This window comes from Diceros bicornis, chromosome 31 (assembly GCF_020826845.1).
Source record: "Diceros bicornis minor isolate mBicDic1 chromosome 31, mDicBic1.mat.cur, whole genome shotgun sequence".
NCBI lineage: Eukaryota > Metazoa > Chordata > Mammalia > Perissodactyla > Rhinocerotidae > Diceros > Diceros bicornis.
This window is the reverse complement of record NC_080770.1, coordinates 17,727,237-17,744,406: the sequence shown is the minus strand read 5'-3', so window position 1 is coordinate 17,744,406 and position 17,170 is coordinate 17,727,237. Positions and strand designations below refer to the sequence as shown.

The window sequence follows — 17,170 nt, the reverse complement described above, 5'->3', positions numbered from 1 at the left end:
AGGACAAATACTCATGACTCCTTTATATGAGATATATAAAATGGTCAAACATATAGAAATGGAGAGTAGAATGGTGGTGTCTGGGAAATGGGGAAAGGGGAAAATAGGAGCTATGCAATACTTATAAAGTTTCAGTTATGCAAGATAATTGTCAAAGAGATTTGTTATACAACATTATGCCTATAGTTAGTATTACTATATTGTATCCTTAAAACTATTAAGAGTGTAGATCTCTTGTTAAAGTGTTCTTACCACAATGAAAAAATAAAAAGGTTTGGAAAAACAGAAAAAGATTGTAATAGTACTTGTTGCCTCAGACGGGGTAGAGAGAATGGGAATGGAGGAGGTTGGATCAGTGCAAATTTAGCTTATATGTAGTTATGTATTACTTTAAAATAGTAAATCTAATAAGGTAAAATTATTGTTTAATGTGGTTGATAGAAATATGTTCTCTATAACACCATTTTTTGTGCATGTATGTGTATGTGTTTGTATGTAGACATGTGTGTGTTTCTTACAAACATTTTTTTTTATTGTGAAGATTTTGTTGTGCATTATTGTTTGTCAGTTACCATATAAGTGCATCTCTCCACCCCTTGTGCCCACCCCACCCCCTAGCCCCTGGTAACCACCAAACAGTTCTATCTGTGTGTGTGTTGGTTTGTCTTACACATATGAGTGAAATCATGCCCTGTTTGTCTTTCTCTTTCTGGCTTATTTCACTTAACATAATGCCCTCCAGGTCCATCTATGTTATTGCAAATGGGACGATTTTGTCTTTCTTTATGGCTGAGTAGTATTCCATGGTATATATATACCACATCTTCTTTACCCATTCATTAGTTGAGGGACACTTGTGTTGCTTCCATGTCTTGGCTATAGTGAATAACGCTGCGATGAACATAGGGATGCATAAGCCACTTTGGATTGTTGATTTCAGGTTTGTTGGGTAGATATCCAGTAGTGGGATAGCTGGATCATAAGGTATTTCTATTTTTAATTTTTTGAGGAATCTCCATACTGTTTTGCACAGAGGCTGGACCAGTTTGCATTCCCACCTGCAGTGGATTAGGGTTCCTATTTCTCCACAGCCTCTCCAGCATTTGTTGCTTTTTGTCTTGGTGATTATAGCCATTCTAACGGGTGTAAGGTGATAGCTTAGTGTGGTTTTGCTTTGCATTTCCCTGATGACTAGTGATGTTGAACATCTTTTCATGTGCCTATTGGCCATCTGTATATCTTCTCTGGGTAAGTGTCTGTTCATTTCCTCTGCCCATTTTTTGATTGGGTTGTTTTGGTTTTTTTGTTATTCAATTGTGTGAGTTCTTTATATATTATGGAGATTAATCCCTTGTCCGATATACGGTTTGCAGTATTTTTTTCCAGTTGGTGGGTTACCTATTCATTTTGATCCTGGTTTCCTTTGCCTTGCAGAAGCTCTTTAATCTGATGAATTCCCACTTGTTTATTTTTTCTTTTATTTCCTTTGTCTGAGTAGACATGGAATTCAAGAAGATCCCTTTATGGCTGATGTTGAGTAGTGTACTACCTATGTTTTCCTCCAGGTGTTTTATAGTTTCAGGTCTCACCTTTAGGTCTTTGATCCATTTTGAGTTAATTTTTGTGTATGGTGAAAGAAGACAGTCTACTTTCATTCTTTTGCAAGTGGCTGTCCAGTTTTTCTAGCACCATTTATTGAAGAGACTTTCCTTTCTGCACTGTACGTCCTTAGCTCCTTTGTCAAAGATTAGCTGCCCATAGATATGATGTTTTATTTCTGGAGTTTCAATTCTGTTTCATTGATCTGTGTGTCTGTTTTTGTACTAGTACCATGCTGTTTTAATTGCTATCGATTTGTAGTACATTTTGAAGTCAGGGATTGTGATGCCTCCAGCCTTGTTCTTCTTTTTCAAGATTGTTTTAGCTATACGGGGTCTTTTGTTGCCCCATATGAATGTTAGTATTCTTTGTTCTATTTCTCTGAAGAATGTCCTTGGGATTCTGATTGGGATTGCATTGACTCTGTAGATTGCTTTAGGAAGTATGGACATTTTAGCTATGTTCATTCTTCCAATCCAAGTGCATGGAATATTTTTCCATTTCTTTATGTCATCATTGATTTTGCTCAATAATATCTTATAGTTTTCATTATATAGGTCTTTCACTTCCTTGGTTCAATTTACTCCTAGATATTTAATTCTTTTTGTTACAATTGTAAATGGGGTTGTCTTCTTGAGTTCTCTTTCTGTTAGTTTGTTGTTGGTATATAGAAAAGCAACTGATTTCTGTAAATTGATTTTGTACCTGCCACTTGGCTGTAGTTGTTGATTATTTCTAATAGTTTTCCAATGGATTCCTTAGGATTTTCTATTTATAAGTTCATGTCATCTGCAAACAGCGAGAGTTTCACTTCTTCGTTGCCTATTTGGATTCCTGTTATTCCTTTTACTTGCCTAATTGCTCTGGCCAGAACCACCAGTACTGTGTTGAATAAGAGTGGTGAGAGTGGGCACCCTCATCTTGTCCCTGTTTTCAGAGGGATGGCTTTCAGTTTCTCCCCATTAAGTATGATGTTGGCTGTGGGTTTGTCATATATGGCCTTTATCATGTTAAGGTACATTCCTTCTATACCCATTTTATTGAGAGTTTTTATGATAAATGAATGTTGGATCTTGTCTAAAGCCCTCTCTGCATCTATTGAGATGATCATATGGTTTTTATTCCTCGTTTTGTTAAGGTGGTGTATCACATTTATTGATTTGTGGATGTTGAACCATCCCTGTGTCCCTGGTGTAAATCCCACTTGATCAGGGTTATGATCTTTTTAATGTATTGCTGTATTCGGTTTGCCAAGATTTTGTCAAAGATTTTTGCATCTATGTTCATCGTGGATATTGGTCTGTAATTTTGCTTCTTAGCACTGTCTTTGCCTGGCTTTGGTGTCAGGGTGATGTTTGCCTCGTAGAATGTGTTGGGAAGTGTTCCATCTGCCTCTATTTTTTGGAATAGTTTGAGAAGGATAGGTTTTAAGTCTTCCTTGAATGTTTGGTAAAATTCTCCAGAGAAGCCATCTGGTCCTGGACTTTTATTTTTTGGGAGGTTTTGGATTACTGTTTCAATCTCTTTACTTGTCATTGGTCTATTCATGTTCTCTATTTCTTCTTGATTCAGTTTTGGGAGGTTGTATGAGTCTAGGAATTTATCCATTTCTTTTAGATTGTCCAGTTTGTTGGAATATAGTTTTTCATAGTATTCTCTTATAATCTTTTGTAATTCTGTGCTATCTGTTGTAATTTCTCCTTTTTCATTTCTAATTTTATTTACTTGAACCTTCTCATTTTTTCTCTTGGTGAGTCTGGCTAAGAGTTTGTCAATTTTGTTTATCTTCTCAAAGAACCAGCTCTTTGTTGCATTGATCCTTTCTACTGCTTTTTTTTTTTTTAATTTCAATTTCATTTATTTCTGCTCTGATTTTTATCATTTCCCTCCTTCTGCTGACTTTAGGCTTAGATTGTTCCTCTTTTTCTAATTCTGTTTGGCATAGTTTGAGTTTGCTTACTTGGGTTTTTTCTTGTTTGTTAAGGTGGGACTGTATTGCTGTGAGTTTCCCTTTCAGGATCGCTTTTGCTGCATCCCATATGAGTTGGTACAGTGTATTTTCATTTTCATTTGTCTCCAGATATGCTTTGATTTCTCCTTTAATTTCATCAATGATCCATTTGTGGTTTAGCAGCATATTGTTGAGTCTCCACAGCTTTGTCACTTTCCTGGTTTTTTCCTTGTAGTTGCTTTCTAACTTCATGGCGTTATGGTCTGAAAAGATGCTTGTTATGATTTCAATCTTCTTAAATTTACATAAGCATGCATTGTTTCCCAACATATGGTCTATTCTTGAGAATGTTCCATGCGTGCTTGAGAAGAATGTGTATTCTGCTGTGTTTGGATTGAGTGCTCTGTATATGTCTATTAAGTCCATCTCATCTAGTTTTTCATTTAGGTTCGTTGTTTCCTTATTTATTTTCTGTCTGGATGATCTGTCCATTGATGAGAGTGGGGTGTTAAGATATCCTACTATTATTGTGTTGTTTTGAACATCTCCTTTTAAGTTTGTTAATAGTTGCTTTATGTACCTTGGTGCTCCTGTATTGGGTGCATATATATTTAAATGTGATATGTCTTCTTGGTGGAGTGTTTCTTTTATCATTGTATAATGCCCCTCTTTGTCTCTCATTACCTGTTTTATCTTGAAGTCAACTTTGTCTGATACAAGTATGGCAACACCTGCTTTCTTTTGTTTGCCATCAGCTTGGAGTATTTTCTTCCATCCTTTCTCTCTGAGCCTGTGTTTGTCTTTAGAGCTGAGATGTGTTTCCTGGAGGCAGCATATTGTTGGGTCTTGTTTTTAATCCATCCCACCACTTTATGTCTTTTGATTGGAGAGTTCAGTCCATTTACATTTAGGGTAATCATTGATATATGGGGGCTTGTTGTTATTTTGTCACTCTTTTTCCGGTTCTTTTGCATTTCTTTTGTTTCTTGTCCCATGTGTTTTGGACTACCAATGCAGTTTGGTAGTTCTGCATGGTGGTTCTCTTAGTTTTCTCTTTCTTTATTGTGTGTGATTCCGTTCTGATTATTTGGTTAGTGGTTACCATGAGGTTTGTATAAAAAATCTCGTGGATGAGATAGTCCGTTTTTTGATGGCCTCTTATTCCCTTAAACTAAGTCTATTTGACCCTTTTCCTCTTCCCCTTCTATGTTATTGTTGTCACATCTTATTCCTTCTTGTGTTGTGAGTTCATGTTTAACATGATGAGGTTATATTTATGCTTGGTGCCTACCTTCCCTTGATCTTTGGTTTTATAATTAAATGTTTGCTAATCTATTTTGATAGAGGACTGCAATATTTCTGGTTTTGATGATCTATTTTCATCCATGTTCAAAACTTTGAATTCTCTTTCTCTTTTTTTCCTCAGGAATGAGGGCCTTCTTGAGCAATTCTTCTAGTGGGGGTCTTGTGGCAAAGAACTCCCTTAGCTTTTGTTTATCTGGGATAGTTATTATTTCTCCACCATATCTGAAGGATATTTTTGCTGGATAGAGTATTCTTGGCTGAAAGTTTTTGTCCTTCAGACTTTTGAATATATCATTCCACCCTCTCCTAGCCTGTAAAGTTTCAGTCGAGAAATCGGCTGAAAGCCTGATGGTAAGTCCTTGTATGTTATTTTTTTTTGTCTAGCTACCCTTTATATTTTTTCTTTGTTGTTGACTTTTGCCAGCTTTACTACTATATGCCTGGGAGAGGGTCTTTTCATGTTGATATATTTAGGAGATCTATTGATTTCATTCACTGGTATTTCCAGCTCCTTCCCCAGGTTTGGGAAGTTCTCAGATATTAATTCTTTGAACAAGTTCTCTGCTCCTCTTTCCCTCTCTTCTTCCTCTGGGATACCTATAATCTTTATGTTGGATTTCCTAATTGAGTCGGATATTTCTTGGAGAGTTTCTTCATTTCTTTTTAGTCTTAGTTCTCTTTCCTCCTCCATCTGGAGCATTCCTGCATTGCTGTTATCAATATTGCTAATTCTTTCCTCCATATTGTCAGCTCTGGTGCTTAAGGCTTTCAGATTTGTCTTTATCTCTTCTATTGTGTTTTTTATCTCTAACATTTCTGATTGGTTTTTTTATAGTTTCAATCTCTTTTGTGAAGAAACTCCTGATTTCACTGAATTGTCTGTCTGTGTTTTCTTGTATTTCATTAAGCTTTTTTATGATGGCTATTTTGAATTCTCTGTCATTAATCTTATACATTCCTGTGCTTTCCAAGTTGACTTCTGGGTGCTTGTCTTTTTCCTTTTGGTCTGCAGATTTAATATATTTTTGCATGGTGCGTGTTGGTGTCGGCTTACCTTTCCTCATAGTGAAAATATATGGTCACAGTTTCCTCTTGCTGCCACTGGGTGGGAGTCAAGGGCTATGTATTCTGGCCCATCTTAATCAGTGGACACTCTCCTTGACCCCTGGTTGATCTGCAGTGTGGCCGAGTGGAGGCTGCTGGGGGAAGCGTGGAAACAGCTGGAGCGGGAGTGCAGTTAAGCCGAAGCAGCTGGGGCTCGGGTGTGAGTGGGATGAAGTGCCACTGGGCCAAAGAAGCTGGAACTGGAGTGTGCAGGGCTAAAGAAGGACGAACTGGAACACTGCTGATCCAAAGAAGCTGGAACTGGAGTGCAGTGGGCTGAAGTTGCTGGCGCCAAGTCAGCTGGAGCCTGTGCACAGGCCAAGCCGAAGCAGCTGGAGGGGGTGGGGGTCAAGCGGAAGGAGCTGGGGGTGGGACACATTCCAGCCAAAAGAGCTGGGGCTGTGGCATGGTGGAGCTGGAGAAGCTGGGGTTGTGGCTTGGTCCAGCTGGAGCAGCTGGGGCTGTGGCATGGTGGGGACTAAGCTGCCGCTGCCTCTGGTGCAGGGGTGCAGGATCACCTCACTGCCGGTTGCTGATTGGGCCGGGTGCCAGGGGCCGCTGCCTCTGGGGACGAGACTGAGCTGAAGCCCTCTGTGCTGAAGCACCAGTCAGGCAGGCTGGGTGGCAGAAGGGCGTTTACTTTCACCTCCCCAATCTCAGAAGTTTCTCATCTCACTGTCACTCTCTGCTCTCCTGAGGGGCTAGCTTGTTGAAACTACCGTTGCAACAGTTCCTCTCCCTCCATAGGGGGATCCCCCTCAGGCTGTGAGGGGTCTTGGAGAGTGTGGTTTTTCACGCGGCGAGCCATCCCTCCCCGTCCTCTGAGAGCTGCATGGTCTCAGTCTCTGGGTCACAGTCCTTGGAGAAGGAAGGGAGCTCCTCTTATCTCCTTCCACTTACTCTGGAGATTCCAGCACCTCAGTCCTCAGGCATATGGCTACCTGAGTGCCTCAGACGTCCCCTGTGTTGTGTGAATATCTTCTGTTGGAATATGAATGTCCTTTTTGTTGTGTTCAATGTGGGAAGCTCACTCCACCATGATGCTGACATCACTCTATTTCTTACAAATATTTTGAAAGGTGAAATTTTCTGATCCAATAATGGTTCTGTCTTAGATTTTCATCTGCTTGACCACGGTAAATTTATTAAATAGCTTTCTCAAAACTTAGGAAATGGAAAATACTTCTTGTATAATAAATAATAAGCCTTAAATGAGAGGCCAAGCTGTAATATGAAGCATCAATAACAATTAAAAGTGTAAAAGCAATAGTTTTTAAAAAGATCTTCACTATATTATGGAATGATAAATAGATGAGGAAGCTGGCAGAGCTGATGAGGGAGTGAAAGCATTGTTATCTGAGCATGGTATGGACTGTCATTCATCACGTGAGGGACAATATACAAAGGCCATGAAAGAGGAAGCAACAACATAACCTTCATGTGGATATTTGACTCTGGGAAGAACCTCAAGGACTTAAAATCATTGTAAGGAATAACAAAGTTGGTAAAAAACTTTTTAATTTCCTCTTTATTGTCCACAATTTGTCTGTTGCTTCCTTAATTTAAGAACCTAGAATATGCCATATTCTTCTTAGATATTGGAACACCAAGATGAAGAAGGAAAAATTGTGTCCTGCCTCAAAGTATGAATATTCTAGAGAATCATATGCAAGTTGCCACTGTTTCTTTATCAAAGTTAAAATCACATTAAAGATAAATTACAGCACTGGGAATAAAAATCTCATATTTTATTTAAGAATTTTAGGATATATGTTGTATTCATTCATTAAGTTATTCATTGTCCATTCAATTAGCCAGTCAATAATGTCTTTTGAACATCAATTCTTTCCTGGATATTATTCTAGAAGCTATTAATACAAAAGCAAACTATTTAGACATACTCTTTTCAGTTATAAAGCTGATAGACTAGAAAATGCAACACAAAAATTAAAACAAAAATATTATCAGTATTTAATTATAATATTTATATATGCTTGAGAAAAGATCACAAGATTATATGAAAACATATATTTTCCATCCATATAATTTTAATTAAAAACTAGAAGTAGGACCAGTATATGATGTGTGCCTTATGAATTTCAATAACATAATTGATATTCAGTCTTCTTACAACCATTTATATTTTGAGTTTATGTTGCATGTTATCTGATTTTTATGGCAAATACACCAAGGCTTGTTCTTGACACAAAAATGGAAGTTTTGCATTCAATTTTATTCCCAATATTCACATGAAAATTGAACATTGGGGCCAGAATCCTGTGTTTTCTAACTGTCAGATTTTCTTCCGTCCCAGGGCCAGCAGCAGCACTTCCCAGCAAATGTAGAGGTGCAATGCAACACAAACAAGTGTAAACGGAAGGTGGAATCATTGCATGTGATTGTTATTCAATATGATCATCTAAGAGAGTCCCTGGTCTATCCCACATTTTTCACTTTTTGGATGAAATTTTGAATGGAGACTTGACTAATGAGCATTCAATTTGTCTTTCTTTCCCTGGGAAATCAGACCTTTATCTGGGAATTCTGGTTCTCCTGTTCAGGGACTGGGGCCATAAACAAACATATTTCAGTGTGAAGGTCTTCAGGGATTCAGACACTTGTAAAACCTTTCAGCATACTTCATGCAGCAGCTGTAAGAGTGGCTCTCAGCAGATCTCTGGGTACAGGTAGGCTAAACCAAATAATTGACTTTTTACTAATTCTGAATGTGAAGACAAAGTGTCTTGGAAGCTTTATCAATCCAAATCAGACTGAGGACTGAAGTGATATCTTCTCTGTTCTCTTTTCCTAGACTCAACTCTCTGCCTACTGATTGCTAAGAGCAAGTCATGGAGATATGACTTAAACAGCAGTGTCCAGCATCCCCACTGATGAATTACATGCTTGGGCATTTATACAGAACAATGAACAGTCATTAGAGAGATTATATTTCACCTTAGTATAAAGAAGAATGTTTTCTGCCTTCAAACTGGCAGAATTGATGGAAGTTTTAGACCAGATAAGAGGCTTCTTAAGTGACTTTAAAATATAGGATTCTATGTCTCCAAGAAAGACCTACCAAATCTCTTGACATCAATAAAAACAAGTTTTTATTTTGCCCAAGGTGCTAAACCCTAAGGTAGGAAGATGCCTGTGTCAACAGTCAGTCTCTATGTTGCTGGTGGACATTGAGAGCTCATATCAAGATGCAGTTTGTCCCTAACACAACCCAGGTTTAACTAAGTTTCAGACGAATTCTACAGTTAGAGACCAATGGAACATACTCTTGATATCATTTCAAAGGCTACTTAAAAATTAATTTGCAATACTATTTCTCATCCAAATTGTAACATAAAATGATTATCATTAGGTTTAAAGTTTTATTTACTGAGAATCTATTATTTTGGTAGACCTGTAAAATATTTCTTTTCAGAAATGAACTTGAAAAAATTATAGGTAAAAAATTAAAATAGCTCTTATCAGGAACAAATGCAAAATCAAATAAGATTCTGAAGAAAGAGGAGAAAATTGGGTTCTACAGAAACTTTATTTCAGTGACATATACTTACTGAAATAAAAAGCAACCCTAGCTTTGCCATCAGTCATATTTCAGTAGAAGAGGGGATTAGTAATAGGTAAGGATATATACAAATAGAGCCAGCCCTGCTGATCTAGGGGATAAGATTCAACACTCTCACCACCACAACCAGGGTTACATTCCTGGTCAAGGAACCACATCACTCATTTGTCGGTTGTCATACTGTGGCAGCTATGTGTTGCTGTGATGCTGAAAGCTATGTCACCAGTATTTCAAATACCATTAGGGTGCACCCATGGTGGGCAGGTTTTAGCAGAGCTTCCAGATTAAGACAGACTAGGACAAAGGACCTGGCCCCCACTTCCAAAAAAATTGGCCAGGAGAACCCTATGAATAGCACTGGAGCATTGTCTGATACAGCACTGGAAGGTGAAAAAACAGAGCAGGCTTCCACTCTGCTATACACAGTCAGCAGGAGTCAGGAATCGACTTGACAGCATTAGCAATAAATATACAAATATTCTCCTTTTCAAAAGATAATCATCCAAAATTCATAGTAGACAATCAATAATCACTGTTGTTGATGCTCTTTTTTTGTTCTTGTTAAATTAAGGATAAGTTTATTACACATATCTCAGAGTGAAACATGCACTGAATTGCTTTATGTGTAGCAAACAAAGATATTTTGATCCAAGTCAGTGGTGCCACAATGTTTTCTATCAAAAGCTTACCTATGCATTTCTTTCTAGATGCGGTGGGACATGAGATAGCTGCTGCGACACCATCAGATCAGCTCCAGATACACATTTGATGTAGGGAATAAAGCATCTGTAAATTAAAACAAACACACGCCACCGATTTATGAGAGAATCAGGTTGCGGGAGAGCACAACATGATTTGTTTGTTAAACATATAGCTAGATAGCATGTGTCCCAATTTTTTGAATATAAAATGAATTACTGGGACTGAAATAAGTAACCAGATTAAAAAATCATTCAAAACACTAATAACAATAACTACTGGTACCAATTATTTTGCATTCATTGTTACCTGGCTTTGTGTTAGCTAAACTATGTATGTGCATTATGTCATTTAATTCACACAACAGAAGAACTGAAACACTTGATAGAAATCACACAGCTGATCATTGGTGGACTAACAACCAACTGACAACTAATCAACCAAACCAGCAAATAAAGCACATAAACCCGTGAAACCCTGCCGTCATCCTTTACCCTTTGAGTAACTCATTCTCATTGAGTCATAGAAGTAATTATATGCATCTTCTAGGACACTCCTGCAGAATAATGAAATCATTATTTCAAATGCCCAGCATAGTTCTGGGCATAGAGTATGTTAAATACTGGTAGCACTCTCCCCCACTCATTTCTCTATACGAGTAAAAAAAAGTGATCAAACTGTAAAAAATTAAAACTATAAATAATATTTTTAAACAATCAAAAGAGATTTTAAACAATTTTAAAGGAAAGAGGGATAAGCTGGAAAGGAAAGAAAGGGATGCCAGAACAAAATAGTAGAGGAATCTGGGCAACTAGAAGTCAGAGGCATAGGACAGGACTGGCTTGTTTGGCAGAAGAAAGAAAATGTGATAAAATCAAGAGGATTCAGAGTTTCTGACTGATACTAAGGAGGAACAGTACTGAGGTATACTCTGTGTGTAGCTGCAGCAGAGTGGGGTGGTAGAAACTAATAAGGAAAAACCCAGCATAATGAAAATGTTTCCCACAGAAATATTGAAATTCCCATGGAAGACAACAAGGTACGGACTGGAGGGAAGGCCTGTGACACTTCAGAAAAATATAACTGGAAGTGACTGACTCATCAATTTTTTATAGGTAGCTCTCTTTTACCACTGCAAACATACACACACACACAGGCATCTGTGCATATATGTAAATATATACAGACACGTATATGCATGCATGTATATATCTTCATGCAATATCACATATTAATATGATTAATATATGCATATAAATAGTGCATACAATAATATAAAAATTAATATATATTCATCCAATATAAAATATATCCAACAGTGAATAAAGAAAATAGTAACTTGGTCAAACAGTTCTAAGATTCTGAGATTGGTCTCTGGAAAGTTTATATTTCTGAATTTCATGAAAGGATGGAGAGAAAAACACTTAAGATCTGAAAATTTTAAGTGTTTGTGAACAAAAATAATTTTATTTTAAATGAAACATTTAACAATCTGGCATCTAGGAGAGAAAAGCAATTTTACCATCTGTTAATCTCTTTCCACTTTCCCCATTAAAAGATGAAAGCAATAAAATAAATGGCTCCAGGGAATCAAACTCGGGTGACTGAGTTCATCCTCGTGGGAGTCTCGGACCATCCAGATCTCCAGACCCCACTCTTCTTTGTGTTCCTGGTCGTCTGTGGGCTGACTGTGGCTGGGAACCTGGGCATCATCACTCTCAGCAGTGTTGACCCTCGACTTCAGATTCCCATGTACTTTTTCCTCCGGCACTTGGCTGTCATCAATCTCGGCAATTCTACTGTCATTGCCCCTAAAATGCTGGTTAACTTCTTGGTTTCAAAGAAAACCATATCCTACCACGGATGTGCAGCCCAACTGGGTGGATTCTTAGTTTTTATTGTGGCTGAGATTTTCACGCTGGCTGCAATGGCCTATGACCGCTATGTGGCTATTTGCAACCCCCTGCTCTACATGGTGGTGGTGTCCCCACAGATCTGCCTTCTGCTGGTGTCCCTCACTTACCTCTACAGTCTGACCACGGCACTGACTGTCTCTTCCTGTGTCTTCTCGGTGTCATATTGCTCTTCCAATGTAATCAACCATTTCTACTGTGATAATGTCCCTTTGTTAGCATTATCCTGTTCTGATACCTACATTCCAGAAACAGCTGTGTTTGCCTTTTCAGGGACCAATTTGTTTTTCTCTATGATTATTGTTCTAATATCCTACTTCAACATTGCCCTTGCCATTTTGAGGATACGTTCCTCAGAGGGGCGACAAAAAGCCTTTTCCACCTGTGCTTCTCACATAATGGCTGTCACTGTCTTCTATGGGACTCTTCTCTTCATGTATTTGCAACCAAGGACCAATCATTCATTGGATACTGATAAAATGGCCTCGGTATTCTATACCCTAGAGATACCAATGCTGAATCCCCTCATTTACAGCCTAAGGAACAAGGATGTGAAGGATGCATTGAAGAGATTCCTGATAAGCCATGCCAATTGTTCAAACTAATGTGAATTTAAAACTAGAACTATCTTCATTTAAGGGTTTTCATTTACTCCTGAAAATCCTACTGTTAAGCGAAGACGCAGTAAATAGTTAAAATGTCCATAAATTTCAATGGGAAGAATATTAATCTTTTTTATCCCAATCCCAAATACCCAATTGTATCTATACAAAAATACCTTAATCGACCAAAGAAAACACACTTATATAGGTAATAAACAATAATTTGAAAGTAAAGACATTTTAAAATAAAATGTAAGTTACTAAAGGGTTTTTATAATTTCTAAACAAGGAAGAGAGAGCCTGAGACCTGTTGGTGGAGGAACCTGAGAGTCACTTCCTGGAAGGTGGTCAAGAGTCAGATCATTTATGGGGGCCGGCCCGGGGGCGTAGCGGTTGAGTTCTCACGTTCTGCTTTGATGGCCCAGGGCACTCTGGTTCAGATCCTGGGCACAGACCTACTCACCACTCATCAAGCTGCACTGAGGCGGCATCCCACATAGAAGAGCTACAACTCTACAGCTATGACACACAACTGTGTACTAGGGCTTTAGGGAGCAAAAAGAAAAAGAGGAAGTTTGGCAACAAATGTTAGCGCAGGGCCTATCTTCAAAAAAAAAAAAAAAAAGAATCAGATGATCTTCCTTGCCACAGATAACTTTTGCTCAAATATTAACGCTTCATTATTTTTTGCAACATTTTATCCATAAATTTCTCAACCTTTTTGGACTCATTGTGCTTAAAATAAATTTATATCACAGAAAAAATAAACTTTTAGGGGAAAAATAAAAACTTGAAAAATGCTTAGATATACACGGAAATAGGACATGTGGCAAAACAGACCAAAAAAATATATAAAAGGATATTCTATCTTTTTATCCCTCTCACTTGGTGCATGTACACAAAGCAAAATTTTGGCATTCATCCAAATAGAAGGTATAATTAGTTTTGTCCATATCATATTCTTGTCCAAAAATGGCTGTGTGGAATTAATTGTCTTTTTTATGAAATCATAACAACAAACATCATTTCTTTTAGCATTTTTATTTAGTATGTTTTTGGAGTGAAAAGTTACTAGATGAAAAATGTCATTGTCCTCAAAATCGCACTAATTCTCAAGGGCACTCATGGCCAAAAAAAAGTCAACAGTCATTATGTGCCCTGTCTCTGTCTGTACATGTAATACACTGCTAAATGGAGTGAGGGAGAGTGGACAGGACATGTGAAGTAAAGATAACAGAAATTGTCATGATTTCAGAATTTTTTTTATTCAAAAGTAAAATTGAGGAATTTTAAGGTTTCCGATAGAGATCTCCTTGTCCCTGAAGGTCTAGATAAGTTTGGTTTTAGCAGCTATTGCCCTCTCCCTGGAAGTCCACAGGCCTTCAGTCCAGGTGTCTGCATTGTCATAGGTCACACCTATCATGATTGCTTTCCAAAAGGCTATTTCCACAAGCCGCTTCCATGGAAATGAACAAGTCCTTTCAAAGAAATCCTTCAAAAAAGAAGAAAACTTCACTGCACACATGCAGGGAGGGAGGCAAAATAGAGGTTTATATTAAAGCATCATGCCGCCTTACTCTTAGCGTAACTTAACTCTGCACCACAAAAGAAGTTGCCACTTGCTTTTCTTATTTCTTCCCCCAGCCTTAAACCATTAGACTGGCTTCTCTCTCTAACTCCTTCTTGTCTCTCCTTTCTTTTCTCTCTGCGTGTCAATTAAAGGCTATAATTTTTTTCTTTCTTTCTATTAAACAGAGCTATTGCTTTATGAAGCTTGAGATCTTTTTATGAATTATGCCCCCAGTTGTCATCTTCTATTCCAAGCTTCTGTCCAGGATTGGCTTTGACTCTTTCAATAATTATAAAGGCATTTTTATAAACAACAACCATTATCTTGGTTGGAGAAATTATGTTGAGAAAAACAGCTGAGATAACAAACTCTTTACCTCATCTCACAAAATGTACATGAATTTGGGTTAACTAAAATATCAAACTAAATATTAAAATATATAATATGATATATAGTAATAATAAAATATCAAAATATCTACTTCTTAAAAAGCAGTTCTAACCACAAAAGCTATTTCAGCTATAATTGTCAGAGGAGGTTACTAATGATTTTAGAAAAAAATACTTCATAAAATGTATATTTCAAAGACCTAATAGAATATAATACTGAATGATAAAGTTATTAATGTTTACACAACTATAAAAGTGATTAATTTAAGACATAGATTCATGAGATTATATTATATTAATTTAAAATACTTTATGAACTATTTAAGTTAGAAACTTTCATATTAAGATATGGAGGTCTAAAATATTGAAGCCTTGACCACTGAATAATCAATATGACTGCAAACAAACAGGTCCTTGATTGTGGAGGTATCTTCGTTTCCGTTGTAATCGCTTTTCTCATTGTTTGCTTTCTCTCTCATAATTTTTCACCATTTTATCAACATTTTATGGTTCAACAATAGGAAACTACAAGCTCTAAAACATAAATGTTCAGTGGAATGCCATCCAGGACACACCCACAGTGGTGAGAGAATGGCTTACAGAAAGAAAGAGGCTGTGATACCACAACTAACTTCAAGGAGGATGAGAAATAGTCTAGCCATGTGTGTCAGTTTTGTGTGTCACTTCAATAGCTACTTCTTCAGTATTATTCAAAACTGTCCATCTTATCACTATTATAGACATTCAAATATTGAAACTAAATTACAATCATGTGTTTATCTGTCTCTGTTATAATCTCTGAACTTCTTGATTGAAATGGATTGTACTTAACGCGTCTTTCTATTTCAAATCCAAACCAATATTTGGCTTTTTTTTAAAAAATAATGCATTAAGACAAGTAAAACAATTTTAGCTCTATAAAGTTAAATCTCAGTTAATTATTTATTACAATCCCTTACTATATGTATAAGCAACACGTATTCATAAGTTGGATATCCAGAGTAGGAAATTCTTGTGTTCTGATGGTAGAATGTATATGGATTAAAAAAAAACCTAGAGCCATACTTATTCAAATGAATTAAAAGTGCTTATTTTTCCATATCAGGGACCCTCTCCAGGAGATATTTCACATACTGTTTCATTCATGGATCAGTGAGGACCAAGAGTTGGTAACTAACTAAATGCCTATTCCTATGGGAACAAGCGTATAGTAAATGAAAGTAGAGCCATATGATAACAACGGATGTTCACAAAATATTGGTGTGCGTGTAGTAAAATGAATATACTTCACAAACATATAGTTAAGTGAGAACATTCAGGTATCAAAATGAGTTATATAACAGCATACATGTAGACATTAAGACATACATTATATTTACTTTATAAACCTGTGTTCCTTTTTAAGGGCATATATCAACTTTGTAGAGGAGGTACCCATGTGGGGAAGGGAAATTCTCTCGGGGATGGGAAAATAGGACTGATGATGATTACGGGATATGGCATTAGGGTATCATTACCCCAGCTTAAGTCTTTTAAGTCACACACACAAAAAATAAAAATAAAAGTTACACACACATTCATAATTTTTATTCCTTCCAAATCTTTTATAACACTATAGAACATGTTTAAAGAGTTTTGTCATCATCCTCAGGCATAAAACTTGAAAAGAAGATATTGTGGAAAATGGTGAATGTTGAAGTAATTTGTGGGTGATTACAGAATGTATCCAACAAATAAAATACTTACATCCAAATATTTGAGTGGATGAAGTAAAAATAATAACAAAGGAAAGAAGGTGAATTGTATATAAAAGAACATTTCCTCAGTAGGAAATTCACAGGTACCCTGGATAATTAACAAAGATCAGAGGCATCATTTCCTGTTCTCACACGCTTTGGGAATAACCAAGAAATTGCATTCAAGCCCGAAAGGGACAATCAAGCCCCCAAAGGAGTGTCTCAAAGGGAAGAGACGCTTAAATTCTTCCAACTGCAGTTTGGTTATTAATCACGTGAGGGAACCAGACTCATCCTCGCTTTGGGTGAGTAGATGGCACTGATTATCATGATTAGTAGATGACTATTTTTGACGGCTGTCTTCAATTTAAATTATAGATATAAGTATAGTCACCAATGCCAGACTCAATACATTATCCCATGTATATTAATAATCTCTTTTCATAACTATGTTTTCTGGAGTAATGATATGTTTTTGCCATTATTATTATGTTCCTTGAGGGTAGTAAGAGATCTTGTTTCTATTCATTATTTTTTTTGTATTTATACTGGGATTCTAGACAAAAAACATTCTGAAGGGGGAGTATTTTTTGAAAGCTCCACCAAGAATGTCGTCTAAGCAAAGATGCTGCTCATCAGGTCAGGGTTATTGGCGCCTAGGGAGCGTCTATGCCTCAGAGGGTAATAGTTTCTGATAGGGCTTCCAGTTATCCAGTCATATG

General features: G+C 37.0%; 1 protein-coding gene across 1 annotated transcript; it reads left to right on the top strand.

The window, feature by feature from the left end:
• Positions 1-11,814: 11,814 nt before the first annotated feature.
• On the top strand, positions 11,815-12,756 carry LOC131395622 (olfactory receptor 8J2-like). The gene has a single exon (XM_058527480.1). It carries the CDS (start codon positions 11,815-11,817, stop codon positions 12,754-12,756), a length of 942 nt encoding a protein of 313 aa, XP_058383463.1.
• The last annotated feature ends 4,414 nt before the right edge of the window (positions 12,757-17,170 follow it).

Coding starts and splice junctions, on each gene's coding strand:
- LOC131395622 (XM_058527480.1), top strand. CDS start 11,815: ATGGCTCCAGGGAATCAAACTCGGGTGACTGAGTTCATCCTCGTGGGA.